This window comes from Boleophthalmus pectinirostris, unplaced genomic scaffold (assembly GCF_026225935.1).
Source record: "Boleophthalmus pectinirostris isolate CB_2022bp ecotype Guang Dong unplaced genomic scaffold, ASM2622593v1 HiC_scaffold_15, whole genome shotgun sequence".
NCBI classification, from domain to species: domain Eukaryota; kingdom Metazoa; phylum Chordata; class Actinopteri; order Gobiiformes; family Gobiidae; genus Boleophthalmus; species Boleophthalmus pectinirostris.
Window position 1 is genome coordinate 24,976,798 of NW_026571070.1, and position 19,388 is coordinate 24,996,185.

General features: G+C 42.2%; 2 protein-coding genes across 2 annotated transcripts; one reads left to right on the top strand and one right to left on the bottom strand.

The window, feature by feature from the left end:
- The first annotated feature begins 1,603 nt into the window (after positions 1-1,603).
- On the top strand, positions 1,604-9,944 carry jcada (junctional cadherin 5 associated a). The gene is given in 6 exon segments (XM_055150874.1): positions 1,604-1,628; positions 2,242-2,554; positions 3,035-3,720; positions 3,723-3,783; positions 4,800-7,597; positions 7,682-9,944. Coding segments are annotated over 5 exon segments (3,819 nt in total). The 5' UTR covers positions 1,604-1,628; positions 2,242-2,315; the 3' UTR covers positions 7,717-9,944.
- A 146-nt stretch (positions 9,945-10,090) lies between these two features.
- Positions 10,091-18,547, bottom strand: zcchc2 (zinc finger, CCHC domain containing 2). The gene is made up of 14 exons (XM_020930770.2): positions 17,636-18,547; positions 16,877-16,937; positions 16,702-16,772; positions 16,189-16,260; positions 15,480-15,571; positions 15,302-15,375; positions 13,833-13,898; positions 13,362-13,410; positions 13,141-13,174; positions 12,704-12,747; positions 12,562-12,623; positions 12,349-12,489; positions 10,857-12,074; positions 10,091-10,776 (listed from the first exon to the last, which is right to left on the bottom strand). Exons 1-14 carry the CDS (start codon positions 18,344-18,346, stop codon positions 10,706-10,708), a joined length of 2,766 nt encoding a protein of 921 aa, XP_020786429.2. The 5' UTR covers positions 18,347-18,547; the 3' UTR covers positions 10,091-10,705.
- Positions 18,548-19,388: the final 841 nt, after the last annotated feature.

The window sequence follows — 19,388 nt, forward strand, 5'->3', positions numbered from 1 at the left end:
TACAAATGTTTTTACTTCAGGACCTAATTTGGCGCAAGTACTCAGTCATGTAAAAATAGAAATGTCAAAAGTGAAGCAATGGTTTGACATTAACATATTATCATTAAACCTAAGGAAGACAAAATGTATATATAATAATGATATTTGGTTATAAAGCAGATACTAACATGGACTTTGAAATCAACGGCAAAATATAGTGAAATCGACACTATGTATACACTACAGTATACAAAGCAAAACTGGTATCAGATCAACCAGCCCTCCATATTTTGTACTCTGCACTAGCTGTTCCATGTTTACTATACTGTATTTAAATCTAGGGAAACAATTGTAAGACTACATTAAACTCCATCAGTATTCTTCAAAAAAGAGCTATAAGAATTATTCACAAAGTAGGATACATATACACACAAATTCACTTTTTCTACAATTAAAACTGTTAAAACTATATGATCTTGTTCAGTTACAAACAACCCAAAACATTTTTAAAGAAAGTAAATCTTGTTACCACCCAGTCTTCAAAATATGTTTAGTTACAGACAAGGGGTCTATATTCTGAAGGTTACTTTCATGTTCACTCAATGCAGAGCAAGGATAACAAGAAAAAGTTTCGGAGTTTGGGTATGCGGGGTTAAAGTGTGGAACAGTTTAAAGGGAGCTTTAAAGGACTGCCAGTGAATTTACTATTTTAAAAGTACTATTCAAATGTGAGGTATTCAACAGCTATAGGTTGGAAGAAAGGCAATAATTACACTAGAGGTGAGCAGTATTGAAATTGTATTTAAAATGGGTTAGATAATGTGAAAAGATGAAGGAAAAGGGGGGGAAATGGTTAAGGGTACAAATAGGTTCATAGGAATTGGTACATTTATTATGTGTAACGAGTCAACACAGGAACTGAGTGGTTTTCATTATCATTAGTATGACTATTAAAGCAGTGGAGTATCCCACTCCCTTTCAAACACGGCAATGGAAATGTTCACACTTAGAAACATTGTATTTTCTTGTCTGAGATAGCTTTATGTATGTATATATATGTGTGTGTGTGTGTGTGTGTGTTTGTTTTTCTTTCTTTATCTCTATTTTATTTTTCTACTTTTCACCTTGATTGTCAAGATGCATTATATATATGTTGAAGACACATGTCGAATTAAATAAATAAATAAAACTTAACCAGCCTGATATCCATGATCAATACAATTATTACAGCCTGGATATTAGATAGATATAGTTAGTATTAGTATTATTATGCCTTTGTCAAGAGCTGCAGACATGAGTGTCAAGTCAGTTTCTTTCAGGGTCAGTGTAATGCAGTGTTTGCTTCGTGTCTGGGTGGTTTGTTACAGTTACAGGCTTAAGGAGATAGATCTGCAAATGCACAATTAAAAATGATATTCAGTCTCACGCTTTGTGTTGTTAGTTTGAGCAAAGCTTTGAGCGTGCACTAAATGTTATAGGGCCTGCAGTCTTAAAGAGTCTGATCCCAGTGGGATTTGGCGTGGTCGTACACAGTCCACATCAGACCTGAGGGCTCTGATGGAAACCCCTGTGTCGCCATGACAGCGCCCTTCCTCAGGAAGCGTTGAGCCCCGGGCTCTCGGATGTCACATGGTCCGGTGCTGGAGTTTGTGAGTGCTCTATACCTGATGTTTATGGTGTAATAGCTCAAGAAAGTCTTAAAGTCTTATTCAGAGTTAAGTAATTTCTGACACGATGGGAGACATTGTGGTTTACTAAGAATGAATAGAATAGTAATTGTTCGACGTGTTATCCAGCACACTCCCAATGTGGTTCAGACACATGTGTTCTCCATATGTGTGTCTCGGGTGATTTACGTCACAGATCTCCTCCTCACTCTGCACAACAGCCCCGTCTCTCCTTCTTCTCTCTTTTCTGCCCCATCTTTCAGCCTCTCCCTCTTTCTCTCGCTCCCTCTCTCCCTCTGAGCCATTGTGCATAAAGCTTCCATGTTTGGAACAGGAAGACATAGCTCATTGTTACAAACTGAGGGATTGGTATAAATAGGGTAATTATGATGCACAAGAGTAGCACTAATGTTTTGTTTGCAATGAGAAAGCACAATATTCAGTCTATTTGTGTTGTGGTGTGGATGTTTGTGTCTGAAATGTGTGATTACTGATGCAGGAGGTCAGACAGGTAATCTAACAAGAAGCAGCATAATGTTTACAGACTTTGTCTAACCATTGTGTCATTCATGAGTGTTCTGTTCTTCTGCCTCAGCCATGGAGCCTGTGGTGGCGTTGATCCTGCTGCTACACTGAGGACCCACTCCTCCACCTGCCTCAGATGTGATCATGTACAGTGTGGAGGACCTCCTCATCTCTCATGGATACAAGCTGCCCAAACACAAGCCCTCCAGCTCGGGTCCTCCTGCCCGGCCCGCCCCCTCGGCCTCTCCCCCCTCCTACAGCAGGCACCAGCAGCTCCTGGAACGGCCCCGCACCGTCAACGGCTTCTGCAGCTACACCCTCAGCCACAGCCACACACGGGATCGCAGCCAGTCCAGACAGGAGGGCCGCCTTAGCGACACTGGGTGAGTGTCTCTCTCTGTAAGTAGTCTCCTCAGACAGGGGTAGTCAGGGTCAGAGATAACCACTAAGTTATAGGTGTTTGTTTGTTTGTTTGTCAATTTATTTGATACAAAAAGCTTAATTTTGTACAAATGTTAAAGATAGATCATACAATATGTATTATGTAATGTATAAACAATGCTTGGCTGTTTGTGGCCCAATTTGTTTTAACCAGATGAAGTTTAATATTTGCTTTATAAATTTAGAGTTATGGATTTATGTTTCGTCTCTTTTGTCCCTCTGCTTCATCTGTGCCACTATAGCAAATGTTTTAGTTTTTTTTTTTTCTATTTTAGATTGATGCGCACGTAAACCTGTAGCTGTTGCAGGCATCTAGCTCCATCTAGTGTTCATTTTATGATATGTAACTCATCAAGTTGTTGCCACCCCAAGATAAATTTACATAAATGAAATCCCATTAAATTACTTCCTCTGTTTGTTAGGTTCTGTGATGCAAACCGCAGTCTTCAGCTGCAGGCCAAGGATGTGTCCTACTGGAGGAGGAAAGGGCAGGACTTTGCTGTGTTGTTAGACTACACAGACTACAAAGAAGCCGCTGCTAATGGTCGACAGGGAGCTTATGTAAGACCAGAGAGGGCTGAGGAGGTGAGGGGCACAGCGCCTCTGGAGGAGTGTCCCAGGTCAGAGAGACCTCACTGCAGAGACAGTCAGCTGCTGTTGCCCTGGAGAACAGCTGAGAGGAAGTGCCAGAGCCTGGGTGCAGAAGAGTGGCAACCATCTGAGCAGCGCCTACTCTCCAGGACCCCAGAGGGCATGGTGCTACCCCGGACTAAAGCCAGGACACAGTCTTTGCCCAGAATGCAGGCCAACTCTCGGCAATACGTTCCTCTGTTTCATCAGAACACCTACAGAGCCCCACGCTGGCCAGACAATGGCAGACCTGCCAGTGCCAACCCTTTGTCAATTACACCAAAGCCACGCTTCACCCGCCCCCCCAGACCTCCCTCCTATGAGATGCACCAGCAGATCAGGGGCAGCTGTGAGCTGCTGTCTGGGAGAGAGCTGACCAGGGAGAGGACACCTCTCCCAAGGTTAAGAACCGCAGAGTCTCAGCTGGACTACTTTGCACAGGACTGTGGACCACCAGGGTACATCCCTCCCCCATCCTATAAAGAGCCCCCATCATGGAAGGGGTCTGCAGGGATTATGGAGAAGTTGCCATCAATTATAGGTACAGTTACATAATAATATAATTTGCATCGCATTTGCCCTTATTTTACAGAAACCAAAAGATGGAGAGTGCATTCACAAGAGCATACACTTTCACTTCTATGAGAAAAGTAGAGACCTACTCTCAAAATTAATTCAGGAAATTGGCTATGTGTTTTGAGTTTTGAGTTTTTTCCCATGTAGGCGGTAGCTTAGGTGTGAACCACACAGACAAGCACAAGAGAAGAGTCACTGTTATCTGAACCCTGGCCCTGGGTAACATCAGGCCAGTTGGGTGTGAGGGAAGAAGTAAAGATTCAATTTAGAAGAAGTTAAGATGCAAGGTAGTTTTGTTTTGCATTAGCATTGCCTGTATCATATTGCTTCTATTTCACATGTGTGGCTCTCACAGAAGCTAGTTAATAGTAAATATCTAAAATCATTTCATGCCATAGATTCGTTCATGTTCTTTATTATGTTCTTCATGAAAGGCCAGTTGCATGACATCTCTTGAGTCTACTGTTGCAATATCCCAAGAAAATATTTTGAGTTTCGGGTCAATTATATAACAAAAAGAAATGAATTCATAAATTAATTAATTCTGAGTCTTTGTGCACTGTCCACTAATGATAATAATAACAACTGGGTGATTTAATAAAACCATTTCTTAAATTAAACAACAAATTCTTCCAATGAATTCACATCTGTGACTCTTGAGAATGTTATGACACTTAAAGGGGCCATATTGCGCTATTCTCTGATCTATGTTATAATGCTGGATGCCTTCAGTTGTGTTTTGTTTCATTCACACATTTAATACTCAAATCCTGCATAGTTAGTTGTGAGTTTTTCCAAAATAAACAAAACACATATCTGGATATGTTTTTGATGAGATAAATAACACTATAACATGCCTAAAAGACTAAAAGTAAAATTTGCATAATATATGACCTTTAAATTTCACAAACATAGTCTAATACCAGCCAAGGGCATGTATTTTGGAGCAGTTGCTGACAGCATTTACTTCTGTTTGTTCAGGTACAGAGGAGACATGTACCAGCAGCTGCACAGGACTCCAGATGGCTCTCACTGGTGCCCCCCACATGTAGGAGGGTGCAGCACCACCACCCACTCCAGGCAGCTCTACCCTGTCTACATGACCCAGGACAGGCCAGGGGGAAGGGTACAGTACCTGCCCTTTGACCACCCCTCATCATTAGGAGGAAACTCTCTAACGGACTCTGACAAGATCCGCCACATTCGCAAGGAGCTTCCAAGCCTCACCGTGTCCGAGCCAGCTTCTGGCAACAGTGCCTTTTTGCCCCCTCCACTGGGACCTTCTTCACTCGTGGTTAATGACTCTGCTTATGGGGAGTTTGACAGTGACAATACCAGGTGGCACAGACATTTGCACAAAGAAACTGTAGATAACATCCCAGCAACTGACCAAAACTACAATAACAGATACCACAAAATCCAACATGGCCGCCCAACATCTCCCTTTTCAGCTTTCCATGTGCCGCCAACATCCTCCTCAAGTCTGAGGTGTAAGTCTGAGCAAGGCTTTTTAGAAACCATTACCCAAGTGAAGCAGATAAGGCCTGACTTTGGAACAGACAACAACAGGAACCCCAAGAGGAGATTCAGTGAGACCATTTTCTGCCTTGTGTCTGTCCCAGTTCACACTCCCACAAACTTAAACAAAAATGCTCCTGCAGACCAGAACAACAATGACCCCACTACCAACCACACCATCCCTGACACGTTCGCAGTGGGCCTGAAGGAGAGCCGTCCTGTAAGGAGCAGGTCAGTCAACCAAGTGCCAATCTGGAGCCAGTGCTCTCTCCCTGACACCAGTGGCACCTCCTCCCTGAGGAATTATAAGAGGGCTCCTCTCAGAAAAGAGATTATTGATGCATGGGCTCTTCAGGCTAATGACAGCAAAGAGATACACTCTCGCTCATGGCCTGGGAACCAGTACCGCAACCAGGAAACCCAGACCGGGTCACCCTTGGTTAAGAGTCCAGAACCTGAGGACAAGGCAGCACCAGACACCAGCGTAGACAGTACATCAGCAAATGGTTACTGTCTGAAGGACCAGAAAAACCTTCACCTTTCCAGCAATAGTGCATTTTCTCTAATTAGTCCTACCCAAGTTCCATATAAGGAGCCTCCATTATCCGAGTCCAACAAGGAGAAGCAGCGTGTGTCCAGTCCTAAGAGCCACACCCCAGAGCCCTCAGCAGACAGCACTGAACATGTCAGCTTTGGTCAGTTCCTGCTAAAGCCTGTGGACCGGCGTCCCAGTGATTATATTGGTGAGTTAGAAAGCATTAACAAAGAGATGGAGGACACTATTAGCAAAAGGGCCAATATGAGTTTGGGCAGGAAAGGAAAGAAGAAAGCCAATGTGCACCAGTCAGGGGCACAGTCTATGGAAGAGATGCGCTTAGAGAATCCCACTTACATTAACGTGCGCTCCAAGTCTTTCACCTCTGCTGACATGTACACGGACACAAGCTGTTCATTTTTCAGGCCACAGAATGAAAAAATCCCACCAGCACAGGAGCACACTGGCTTTACTCTGGACAGTGATCTAACTCCACAGGACATCCCAGTTCCTCAGGAGTCCATGCTTCGAGACGTCGGCCTCAAAGTCTACACTGAGACTGGGCCAATGGAGCCAGCACCACGGTCAAGCTCTGTTCCACCTTTTCAACCTTTGGATGAGCTCTCGTGGGAAAATATGACAACCACTGTAAACCTGTGCAAAGATGGCCTGGAGAACAAGGTAAACAAAGAATCTAAAACTAGAAGCAGTCATAAGCACCACACATCTGGAGTGAGTTTAAGGATCTGCCGGAGCCGCAGTGAAAGCAGTAGATCTTCTCATAAGAGGGAGTGTTCACCTCATGTCAACAAACTCAACCGCGTCAAGTCATGCCCTGGAGGTGACCAGCCTACCTTAGCTGATGAGCACTTAGAGAGCTTGTTAATAAAGGAGAAAACCAATTCTCTACCAGCGGAGGACCTTAGCCACCTATATGAGATCAAATGTGCCGAAGGGATCCCAGAAAATGAGTCCATCGAGCAGAGAGCCGCAAGGATTCTAGGCATTGCTATTCCAGCCGGAGCCTTGTGTGTTGACAAAGAAAAGATACAAGTTGATGGTGAGTCAAATGTTGAAGAAGAGGGGAGATACGTTGAAAAAAATCCTGCCAAATGTCTACTGTCCACATCGTTGGTTCACGACACAGAACCAACAAAGACTAGATATATTGAGGAGACCACTCCGAACATTGTGGAAAGTCCAATGGAGGAGTGTAGCTTACCTGTTGTAACATGTTCGGAATATGTGAATCATGGCCAAAGCGAGGAAACTAAGCAGTTGGGAGACAGTGCAATGTTAATAGGAGATGTTGGTGAAGTAAGTCAGGTAGACAGTGATGAGAAAGTTGCAATAGATGAAATGCAAGACAAGTCAGAAAAACCCGTGCACATTGAGCAAATACAGGGATCTGAGTCAAAGGAGGAGGTTGTTCTTGCACTAGTAAATGATGAGGGAATCAAAGAAGCAGCTGAACTGGCAACAGAGGATCTAGGGAAAATAGAGGTAAAAGACGAGGGAGGTACTGCAGAGCAAGGGCCAGAAGTGAGTGAATCAACAGTAAGTAGAGTGAGCCGGGTAGCACCTCCCAAACCACCCAAGCCCAAACAGCGCACCAAGCTCCAGAAACCAGCCCTGCTCCCCAAACCACGCTGTGTCCCCAAGAGGGAGATCAGCCTGCCCCGCCACAGCACCAGCACCACGGAGGAGGCTCCAGACACTGTTCCTGGTAAGAAAATCCTATGTCATGCTATATATGGGGTCATAATGACATGAAAGAAGATTCTGACCTGTTGTGTGCTCTTCTCCTCAGACACATATGACCCGAGCCATGTGGAGAGAGTGTAGGCCTGGCTCAGAGGAACATCTTCCATCACTGTGGAATGACCATTGGTCCTGAGTCCCTCTGGGTCCCTCTGGATCCAGTCTCTTTATACATGCTCTACAAGTGCTGGCTACAGGGGGTGCTCAGAGCCTTCAGCACATCTCCTTTCTTTGACACATGTTAGTGTTCCATCTGCACTATGGCTTCTTCTTGAGCTTGTGTGGAAAATGAATGTAGAAGTGCTTCTGTTTTGGAATATTACTTGTCAGTGTTGAAAAGAAAATATCATTATAGTATTGCATCACAATCAGTATTCTCCCATTCAAATGAACATAAGGAGTTTCTTACAGACTTATAAAGTACTATTCAGCAGAAGAAATGTATATTTTCTTATCAGTGTTACATTTTAGAGATCAAGTCTATTATGTATGTGTCCCATGCTTTTTATCCTTTTGTGTGATAGAGAATGTAATGAAATGATCAACACTGTGCTCCTCGAGTGTTACTCACAGCAATATTGTAGTCCTATACACAGTGTGTGTGGTGTCTGTATGTCACTCTCATTTATGTTAGCACTCACCTCATGTACTTCAAGTACTCTGGCTCCAGTTTCACCATCTTCTCCTCTCAGTGAAAGTCACTTTAATTGTATTAGACTAGGTCAAAAGCACAACCCAATAATAATTATTAAAATAATAATGATGATAATTATAACAAACCCAGTGTGAAGCTGAATAATTTGGAAATGAAACCCCCAGTGTGTTTATGATATTTAAAAATATTAAATCGTAACCCTTCTACAGGAGGTTCTAGAGGTATCTGTGTTTATGAACTCATCTTGTGGCATTAGTCAAACATGTGGCATATCTGTGCTCTTTGAGTGTTCAGTTGTTCAGCTGCTGGTGAAGTTATGTTTCTTTATATGGACTTCTGCTGTGGACAAGTCAGGTTAATAGGTTGAATGTAAAGCTTAAACCATTAAGCATTTCACTCATTCAACTTAACATTATTTTCTACTTTTTAAAATATATATTTTATGGCAATAATTCTGATAGAAACCTGATATTGAGTGTGGTATTTAGACTGTACACAATAATGTTGATGATTAACATTATCTTCTCAATAATTAATAATAATTACATATCAGTATATTACATTGTATGCGCAACTGCAATTGGTAAACTCATTGTATATGGGGTAGCAATATTATTATTAGTAAAGACAAGTACTTACCAAATGGAACTTTCTGCTATGCACTGGGCTTGCTGCTGTGTGTGGCTTTTGGCTGGACCAGTCCAGATTAAGGGCAGTTGTGGCAATGGCTTTGGAGACTGTAGCCGCTGGTTTGGCATGACATGCAGTGGTCTGTATCCAGGTTTGGCAATCGGCTCATAGCATGACACTTTGGTATGTGAGTGGGTAGTGGGTTTGTTGGTGACTGGCAAGTGGGGCAGTTTGTTGGAGTGTGGGCAGTTAGTTGGTGAGTGTGGCACTTTGGGAGTGGGGCAGTTTTTTGGAGTGTGGGCAGTTAGTTGGTGAGTGTGGCACTTTGGGAGTGGGGCAGTTTTTTGGAGTGTGGGCAGTTAGTTGGTGAGTGTGGCACTTTGAGAGTGGGGTAGTTTGTTGAAGTGGGACAGTTTGTTGGAGTGGGGCAGTTTTTTGGAGTGTGGGCAGTTAGTTGGTGAGTGTGGCACTTTGGGAGTGGGGTAGTTTGTTGAAGTGGGACAGTTTGTTGGAGTGGGGCAGTTTTTTGGAGTGTGGGCAGTTAGTTGGTGAGTGTGTCACTTTGGGAGTGGGACAGTTTGTTGGAGTGTGCCGGTTGCCAGGGCCAGTTTGGTTGTTGGGGCAGTCTTCATAATAGTGAACCCAGTACCTCTGTGTCTCTGCTCACTTTTCTACTGCAGAATTCATACAGACCACTGGTGCACATTTTGATTTAATATTTTCTATTTTCATATAGAGGTCTTTACAGCTTCTTTTGTATGTGCTGCATTTCTCCTATTTGTGCATGGAACGTGTGACGTCACACAGGTGTATTTGGTACTCTATAGTTTACTCAATAACGATGTTATATTTGCTATATTGTATATTTTATTTCAAATGTTATACTGCATATTTAAATAAGAACAATGTATTTTTAGATCCTTGTGAAAAAAGAACTGGAGGCACAGTATTGTCTAATCACATATAGACAGTGTGCACCTGTACAGAGCAGTGCTGCAGTCTTCAGAAATAAAGTTATTTGCATGATTATTCTTTTATTTCTTGCGCTTTTCACAAGGCATGATATGACTATGTTCAACTAAACAACACTTTGGTTCTTGAAATAAAAAGTCAAATAAATAATATAATAATAATAAACCCAGTCACACACAAAAAAAACTTAGCACAGATAAATGGATTTTGATAATCTTTATTGGATTAGAATGACTAGCCTGCTCTCCTCCAACTAGACACCTGAAGGGCACAGAGCGGACACCACCTTGTGTTCTCCAGGTTCATAAGACTGTTACCTGGTTGTGTGTACCCCTGATGCTAGCATTACATCCTGCTCAGCATTTTAGGTCTGTGTGGCAGCTTCTGCATCCATTCCATTGAGTATTTTAAACACATAAAACCTGGTCAAAAAATTCAATTATAAAGCAGCAGTTAACTTGAAACCAAATGTCAAGTAGCCAAAAACTTTGATGGCAATTGTCTAAAATTAAGTACATTCAAAATCTTAAAACCCATTTAAGATGGTTAAAGATTGCACCTGCAACCCAACTGAATTACACTTCAATCAGTTCAATCCGATTCCACAGAACAGTGAAAACAAAAAGCATACATAAGTTCTTTTAGAATTACATTTTAAACATGACTACATTAGTATGCTCAAAAAAAGCCATTCTTTAACTAATAATTAAGGAATAAGTTATCTGTCAGTGCAAAACTGTGAAATAAAAACTCTTTAAGACAGTCAGCAGTGGAACTAGATGTTCTCAGGCAACTTTTTGACTGTGGACTCTTCCGTCACACAGCGCCCTCAGCCTTGTCTGGTGCTTCAGAAATGTGGGATGCAGCATACTTCAGACGGAAGCCCCCTACACACACAGGAGAGTGGAATAGATTTATGGGTACATTTATACAGTAATGGTGTTGGATATGCTTTCCCCTGCTCTACCTTGTTGTGTGGAATCAATGGAGGGCTGGTTACAGTCATGAGTGTAGTGTCCACTCATCCCACAGTTAGAACAGGACACACTACCATTCTTCTTATTGAGCCCGCCCCCCAGCGTAGCAGGTGGCAGTCGACTAACGGGGCTGGCGTAGTGCTGTGGGGTAGGGTAAAGGCGCTGGCAGAAGGAGGCTGGCATTTGCTGCTGTAACCCCAGCAGGTCTGTGTGTGAGTGCAGCGGGCCATAGGGGGCATAGATGGGGGGCAGAGTGGTTCCATTAGGCTGGGGCTGAGGAGCAGCATGAGCCTGTGGGAGGTAGTTTGTGAGTGGGAACAGATGTGGCATGCCTAAAAGTGGTCGTGCCCCGGCACCAACCTGATGGAAGAACATTGGAGAGGCGCTCACCGGGCGACCACCACACTGACAACCACACATGCCACAGCTTAGTGGTGGCTGTGGCCGCTGCCCTGGGCCCTCCACACACACCTCACTGCTGGGGCTAGACGACGTACAGTCACTATGGGCCATGCTGGGAGTAAGAGCTGGACTTGGGCTGGGGGCTGGCCCGGGGGTGTGCGTGGGCACTACTGGAGGGACTGCTGCCTGTAAAAGGCCCTGAACAGGTGGTGCTGCTGCCACTGCAGCTTCCACACTGGTCATGACAGAGGTGGGTGTAGGGGGCAGGGAATATGGCAGGTTTAAGGCTGGGAGTTTGGTGTGCGGAGTCTCCACCAGGGGCACACTGCCCATCGGAGCCGAATCTGGGCACGGCAAAGATGGCTGAAGACTGGCAGATAGGGAAGGCAGGCTTGTGGACATAACACTGATGGCTCTGATAGGTGTGGGCAAAGGAGTTGGAGGGGCAGAGCTGGGTGCATCTCCTACTGCATGGCATAGAGATTTGAACCTCTGAACCAGAGGTTGCATGGCAGAGATTTCTGGAGGGGGCAGGGTGATGGGTGATACTCCAAATGTAGTGATATGGTCTCCCTTGTCTGGTTCCACCATAAAGCCAGGGCCTGCCATTGCTGGTGGTAGATGCATCCTCACTGCCCCAGGACCAGGCTTGGATAGAGGCGGGGCTCCAGGGGGCAGAGGATATGGCATAAAGGAGAGTGCACCGACGTCCGGGTTGTCCGCTCTGATGGCCTCCATGTGTGTCTGGAGGCTCATGGGTAAGAGTGGATCAGCTCCTAAGCCTTCAGCAGAGTGACTGCCAGGGTCTGGGAAGAGAAAAATTATTTTAGTTTGTAACAAACACCTCCTCAAACACCACCACTTAGTGTTTAAGTAAGTCCAAGTTTCTATTGACAAGTTTGTTTTTACTTGGCAAATCAAATAGAAAAATGCATCTTGCCAGAAATTCCTAACATGTGTAATGAAATATTTTACAATATGCAAGTCCCACCCAAAGCTGCTGGGAAGGACACCAGATCCCATGGGTCCACATGTAATGAAAAATGACTGAATCTGAGTTCTGTGTGAGTATATAATTACATGCAGGGGCCTGTTTCCAAGCAGCACAGTGCTGCTCCTCCTCACTGTCCAGGCTGTCTGTGGCTCTGTGCTGTGGGCTGGAGGCACAACTGGAGCGCTCCGAAGAACTCTCACCAAGTGTATCAGGGCCAGAAACCGCCTCTGCAGTAGAACAGACCAATGTTTCAGTGGGGTGTGTGACTGTAAAACTGACAAACACACACTTGTACTCACCCTTCCACTGGAAGGTTGCAGCTAAACTCCCATTGGGGGTCCCCTTGGTCTTCCCTTTGCCTCTACATACAGATAGCGAAAACTTAAACCACAATTTCCTCTGCCAAATTGCCAATGGGCACACAGGCACACTGAGACCTACCTGAGAGCAGGCTGTGCATGGTTTCGGTTCTCACACTTGTCGTGCTAATAAACACATGTCAGTTTAAGTAAAAGGTAACTTTACAGATGTTTTTAATTGAACTATTATAATATTCAATTTTTTTTTTACTTGTAGGAAAGCAAATGTAGTCAATTTGATATATATTTTAAATAATTTGGCATCAATAAGTTTTAAAATGTTGTGATGTTTTATGACCCACCATAGACAGTATATATGTATGTGTATATATAAAAATATGTCTATGTGATCCAGATGCTTTTGTTTAGATTGGAACTTAGAAATATTAGAAATACTTAAACTCTTACACAAATGGGGTGAGGTAGAACAATTAAGTAACTGCTGTTAATACATTACATATTCACCTTTAATAAGGTGAAAATTAATCGTTATTTGTAATGGATGGATGTCTCACTAACCTCTGTAACTTGGCTTTCAACATGGCAAGTCAGGCTGCAGAAGTAAAAAAAAACAAAAAACAACAGCTTAATAAAGAATTATGTTTACTTTAACTATCCACATGTATCCATTATATTTGCCCTTATGTATAAAAGTATAAAATTATGAAATTGTGGGAAAAAACTATTGAATGAAGTAAGTATATATGTCTAAACTGAAGTGAACACTCTGCACTGCTTACCTTGGACTTCTGTTTCTGTGCTTTTTATTATAGCCCTGAACATAAGACTCTATAAAAGAAAGAAAAAGACATCACTAACCACACACAACCAAATACTGGCAAAAAAACTGAGGTGATTAGGTGATATCTGGTATGCGAGCAGTGATTTAAAAACTGTGGTCACAAATGCCCCCTTCAGTAAGACACAGGCACTGCATGCGTCAAATTAAGTTTCGTTTCAGGTCCAAGCAATTATTGAGAACAGAAACTGGAACAGAGCAAGTAAACAAGATAATGCAAACAATGAATCCTTAGTGAATGGTTAGCACTAAAATACGGATATTGTTTTGAAACTATTTGCACTTTAATTACATTTTACACATCTACTTGCATAGATTTGTATTTTTGATCCAATGTTTTATCCAGGTTGGAGAAGGAATGAAGGAAGTTTTGAAACATGTAAAAACAAAACACAAAATAAAAAGTGTCCACCTTCGTCCTGACTGGAGCCATCAGAGGCAGGTTCATGGTACGCCTGCCGTGCGTCACTGCTTGGACCTGACAGAACAACATGTGCATTTTAATACAACTACGAAAATGAGCACAGAACTTTGCATAACTAAAGAAAATCACTTTTTTGTACAATCTATGTACCTTATCTGTGCTATCATAATTACATTGATAGCACATGCAACGCAAAACCATCTAGTGACAGTATGTACTACTCATGTCACTGCTGAGCATATGAAAGGTACACTGCGTAACTTTGCTGGTGGAGGGTACGTTACCTGCTTGTCTCTATGAAAATGTTGTTTTGTCTGGAATGTCCCACAGTATCGTATTAAAGTCATCTATTTCCATGGAAACAATCAGATAGCAGCACAAGGTCAAATTACTGGTTTTATCAGTGATTTTGGATCAGTAAAAACATTTGTAATTAAATACAGGATATGTGTGTTTAATGCCCTGTAGTTCAACATTCCAGGCAGAGCAATAACATCTTTATGTACACCAGAAAAGTTACACAGCGCTTTGTTAACTTAACCTTCCTCTATGCCCAGAGTCCATCGGTTTGAATCTCAGTATATGAATTTGAAGAGCATCTGTGCGTAGGCCGGTCATGATAACAAATGTTTAAGCACAAAAGAAAAATTAAATAAAAATAATGATAAACGAAAACGCTAAAACTATTTTATGCCACTGACATAGTAAAAATAAAAGGAGGATAATCCCCCCAACCTTTTTTTAATAGGCAGATATCAGAATGAAGCAATAATTACCCATCAAAGTTACTTATTCAACCCTCTAAAGCTCAAATCTTTTCATATTACAACTAAAATCTTATCTCTATAATTTCTGTGCACAACAGCAACCTTACTGTCCTCACTCACCTGTCCAGTTTGATCTCTATGAGGTTTTTGCTGAGTCGTGCTAAAATGAATAAATATTTAAAGATAAGGCAGTGAACAGGGAGCTGCGGGATGATGCCACTGAAAACATGCTAAAGTACACAAATAAAACGAATACTTCAGCGGTGGACACTTCTGTGTTTAGAGAGATTTTTGTGTCTCAATCCTAACACTCAAGCCATATTATTCTGATGCATAATAAAAATTAAAAACACCTTCATAAACTGAAGTATTCTAAATATAAAAATAATTGGGTAATCTTTATTTAATTAATTTGAATTTTAATAATAGGTTGTTTATTTTATGTTTTATGACTTTAATAAATGTACCTGTTTTGAGACATGGAGAGTTGCTTTTGTGCACAGAGCCTATTGCAAAGAAAATGTACACTAGAAATACTGAGCCCTAAAATATATTGTTCCAGCTATCATACTGTAAGATTGAAGTCAATATAGCAATTCTTTCTACAACTAGGCAAACTATACGCATTGTTATTCTTATTTAAGCAATTATGCAAAATAGTTGAATGCAGGATGTAAATCTTCCACCCACCACTGTCTGAGGTGAAGAAGCAGCACACTTTCCTACTCTGTGTGAAGACTGGAGGAGCAGACAGAAGGTGATTCCTACAAGAGAAGAACAGACAATCAGCTCTGGACCAGGCCCAGGCTAGAGATCTCACACATGTTCACCACATTATTTCACAATCACAAGTACAGGAGTGTGGTACCTGAGCTGCTCCTCTGTGCTCTTGTTCTCCACTTGCTTCAGAAGTTGGAGAAGGCCTTTTTCAAATGACTCATTGCACTGATGTTTTGGGAGCTGCAGAAAAGCATGTGTGTGGATTATTTAAAGGTGCACTATGTAGCTTTTTGAACTGTATTTGTCACCTGCTTGTTTCCATAGAGACAGCTTTGCTTAGAATGTAATCTTAATAAAGGATGAACATAAAGTAATCTTAATAAAAGGAGCTGTACCCGATATTTACTTCCTAAAAATGTGAAAAAATGAACTAGTTCATTTTTGGTACAAAGTTATTTCCCTTATCTTACGCTTTCTGACAGGTAAATTAGTCTATAAGCACTCTTCACAACTTTCAGTACTCAGTGTGAAGTTTTGCTGTGACGGTAACGCTAACAACAACCAGTATGCTAACTGTAAAATTCCTGATTACAGGACAAAGCTCTTTATTTTATAGATGACAGACAGCACATACTGGACATATTTTGACCTCAAGCGCTGCTAATACAATATATCTGCACTGGGGCAAGAAAACATTTGCTCAGATACATGGGGAAAAATCTCCTTAATATTAATTGATACTCTATTAAGGAAGCTACTGAAGAAGAGTACTTTTGTATTACTACTTGGCCTGCATCATGATCACTGAAATTGTTGTATTACAGCTCATGTGTCTGGGATATTGTGCATTGGCATACCTTCAAGAGGAAGTTCTCCAATTCCGAATGGGTTTTGGTAACACGGCTGGAGGAGGAGTCGGACCATGTCACCTAGAAGAGAAGGTACCGTTACAGTGCAGACAGTGCAACGTTCTTGTGCTTTTCCAAAACTATATTCAGTAGCAACAGCTTTCTCAATTTAACATAAAATTGGTAATTTTGATGAAAAAATGTTTGCTTTGTAATTCAGAGTAGAGTTGTCAAAATATTGAAAATCTGATTGGATTGTAAAACATCAAAACTAGACATTAGTTTTAAGAAAATAACAAACAGGACAAAAGTTGTCTTTCTGGAACAGCTTTAGAATAATCTTGAGCTTTATTATAATTACAATATGACCCTGTGGTAGTATTAAATAAAAGCATTTTTATTCTAATAGTGGTATCAATTTCAGTATAGGCTCTATTACTTAGTATCAAAATCAAGTGTAAATATAAAGGTTATCAAAGAAGTTTGTAAGCCAAAACTGCCATAGAGGCTTGAGTTGCGTACCTTAAAGTTGTACTCCCTGTCACCTTTTGTTCGTGAGATGCCCCTGAGCACAATTCTCTCAATGTGGACAGCTGCATAAAAATCACCAAAATAAATAAATATACTCTCATATAAAAATAATGTACATTTATATACATACACAAATTACATGATGTCATGATTAACCCAAGCGTACCTTCATTCTGAGAAGACACTTTTGACGACGGCACACAATGCTCTCCCAGTGACTGTAGCTCCTACATGTAAACACAACAAATGTATTAGTACTGTGTACTTGAGCATGTTTTGAATCCTTTGGCTCTGTTGTGTAGTTTTGATGTTATTCTTTTAGTGCTGTTTTTGACTACTGTGTTGCAATTTCCCGATTGTGGGACAAACACAAACCCACTTTCATATGTTTTAATCAAGGAATTAGGGAAAATAGTGAAAACAAAAATGTAAACAATGAGTCCTCGATGGTAAAAATCTTAAAATGATGAATGACATTAAATAATTAGAACACTGCTCGAACAGTTTGGCTTCTTCTTTATGGGTGGGCGGTGGCTTTTATAGAAACTACAATTTCTTTTGTATAATCGACTCAGAAGTTTATCAGTTAGTTAGGGCACCTGATAAAAATGTTTGCAAATGCGTGGAAAGAAGTTTCCTAGTTTAGGAATGGAAATTTAGCAAAGGATGTGAAGATAACAACGCAACCGAACCTTGAGGATTGAAATAACTTGAAGTGCTAATAACAGTAGGCCTATGTCTATGTGACAGTCACTTCATGTAAACATGGCTCATGTAATGGCAAGTACTACGAGAAGCCCACCTGCTATACGTCAGTTACGACAGATTAGCCAACTTAGCTCAGACTTGAGCCAAATGATCTGGTGTACGGTGAAAAGAATGAGCTGCTAACATAGTTATGTTACGCTCGATCTTAAACTTTTACCAGGGCCTGGGCGGTCCTCCGGAGCACACTTTGACGCTGCTCCTCTTCTACAGTGAGCTGGGTTTTGTCGAGCTGAGCTCGAAGCATTTGCCGTTGGTGGAAATGGAAAGCAGGGTGGAGAGACGCCATAGTAAACAGCAGCGCCAACTGCTCCAGAACCGCCACCGCCGCTTGATTCTGCTCCGAGCTGCCGTCTACGGGAGCCTCTCCGCCCTGACAGCGCACAGACAGTCGAGGCGGCGGAGCGGGGCAGGGCAAGGAAGTTTGGGGCAACTGGTTAGGATCTACACGACTCAGAGTCTGGAACAATATTCCAGCACATTCCCTGCTGTCAGAGCCCAGAAGAGACAGGCACACGAGCAGTTTGGACCGAACTACCGGGTCATTCACGTCCGTTAAATTCCCTAGTTCAATGGGACTGTTCGCCCGACACTCAAAGTCTCTCAGGATATGGTAATCTTTCCGAGCGAGGTCCTCGAGGTAGGAGCCCAGGAAGCGGAGCTCCAGGGGTTGGCACATGTGCAGCAACCCGCACATGAACTCTAAACGTCGGACTGGGTCTAGATGCAGGCCGAACCACTCGAACACCGTCTCCTTGTTTAGCGGCAGTTGTCCCGGTCCGTGGGAACTTGTAGGGGCACACACAGCCCTCGGGAGCCGTTGGAGCGGCTCGTCCTCGGACGTGTTTTGCAGTAGCTTCATTTTCGGCATTATTAGTTCCTCACGAAGGACATCAGAGCTGAAATAAGCGGCTATGACCCATGTGTGACGGCTCTCCGCTTCTTTAGAAAGTGTAGAAGCGGAGGCGCCTCACGAGCCGAGCTGTGGTCAGTGTCAGAAGTGTCAGATGGACACAGCGCAGACCGGAGCAGACCGTGGTGGAAGTATGGAGCAGACTGAGCAGGAGCAGCCTCTTCCGCTGTACGCTTCTTCACGCTGTTCTGTCACACGGGCTGTAAGCAGAATGGTGCTCTGCTGCCCCCCTCTGGTGACAAAATGTAGTGAGCACCTCACACTCAAAAAACATTATAAAGCTTAACTGAAGCAGAATATTACCAATAAATACACTAAAGTGAAACCATTTATCTTCATCATTACTGGTAATATTGTTGCCAGAGGTGAGTATTAGAAGTAGCCTAAATGGTAGACATTTTCCCTGTTTAATGTTATGTTATCCTGCTTAACATGCAACATTTTTCATTATTTGCAGTAATTTCTTAGGACCTCTTTGAGGCCCTCTGGTGGCTTTAGTGCCCTAAGCACCACTACTTAGTCCACAAATAGGGCTGGGCAAAAGTATTCCTACTTAAGTACACTGCTTGGCTGCTACCTCTGGTTGTTACTTTGTCTGTTATTTATCACAAAAGGTGCTCTTCATGCAAAGCAGGTGGAACCTATCATAACGTTTTCAAGGGGATCCTATAGATAATACAAATTAAAAGCAAAATGTCATATAGCTGAGGTTTATTCAGGCTATATGATGGCTGAGAGGATCCACTACTGGGCTTGAAGATCAATTGTATGACCCAATTTAGATCTTTAATCTGTAATTAAAATGAGCTAGAATCTTTATGTAATCATGATTATCAATTATCAAATGCTGTTCAATCTAATATTTCGATTGAAATTCTAGCTATTTTCTTTTTTGTGATGTCAGAAAAATGTGTAAAAAAAATGGCTAATGAAAAATATGGCAACATAAAGCAGGTAGGATTTTAGTGTAAGGATGGGGTGTCTTTTCTAACCATGACAC

What these genes read in the sequence shown, in the direction of transcription:
- zcchc2 (XM_020930770.2), bottom strand. Translation starts at nt 18,346, where the DNA reads ATGCCGAAAATGAAGCTACTGCAAAACACGTCCGAGGACGAGCCGCTC. An exon ending in GGAGGACCGCCCAGGCCCTG is followed by an intron (nt 16,938 to 17,635) that starts GTAAAAGTTTAA and finishes GTTTACATGTAG; the next exon opens with GAGCTACAGTCACTGGGAGA. An exon ending in TGGCTCCAGTCAGGACGAAG is followed by an intron (nt 13,411 to 13,832) that starts GTGGACACTTTT and finishes TTTCTTTTATAG; the next exon opens with AGTCTTATGTTCAGGGCTAT.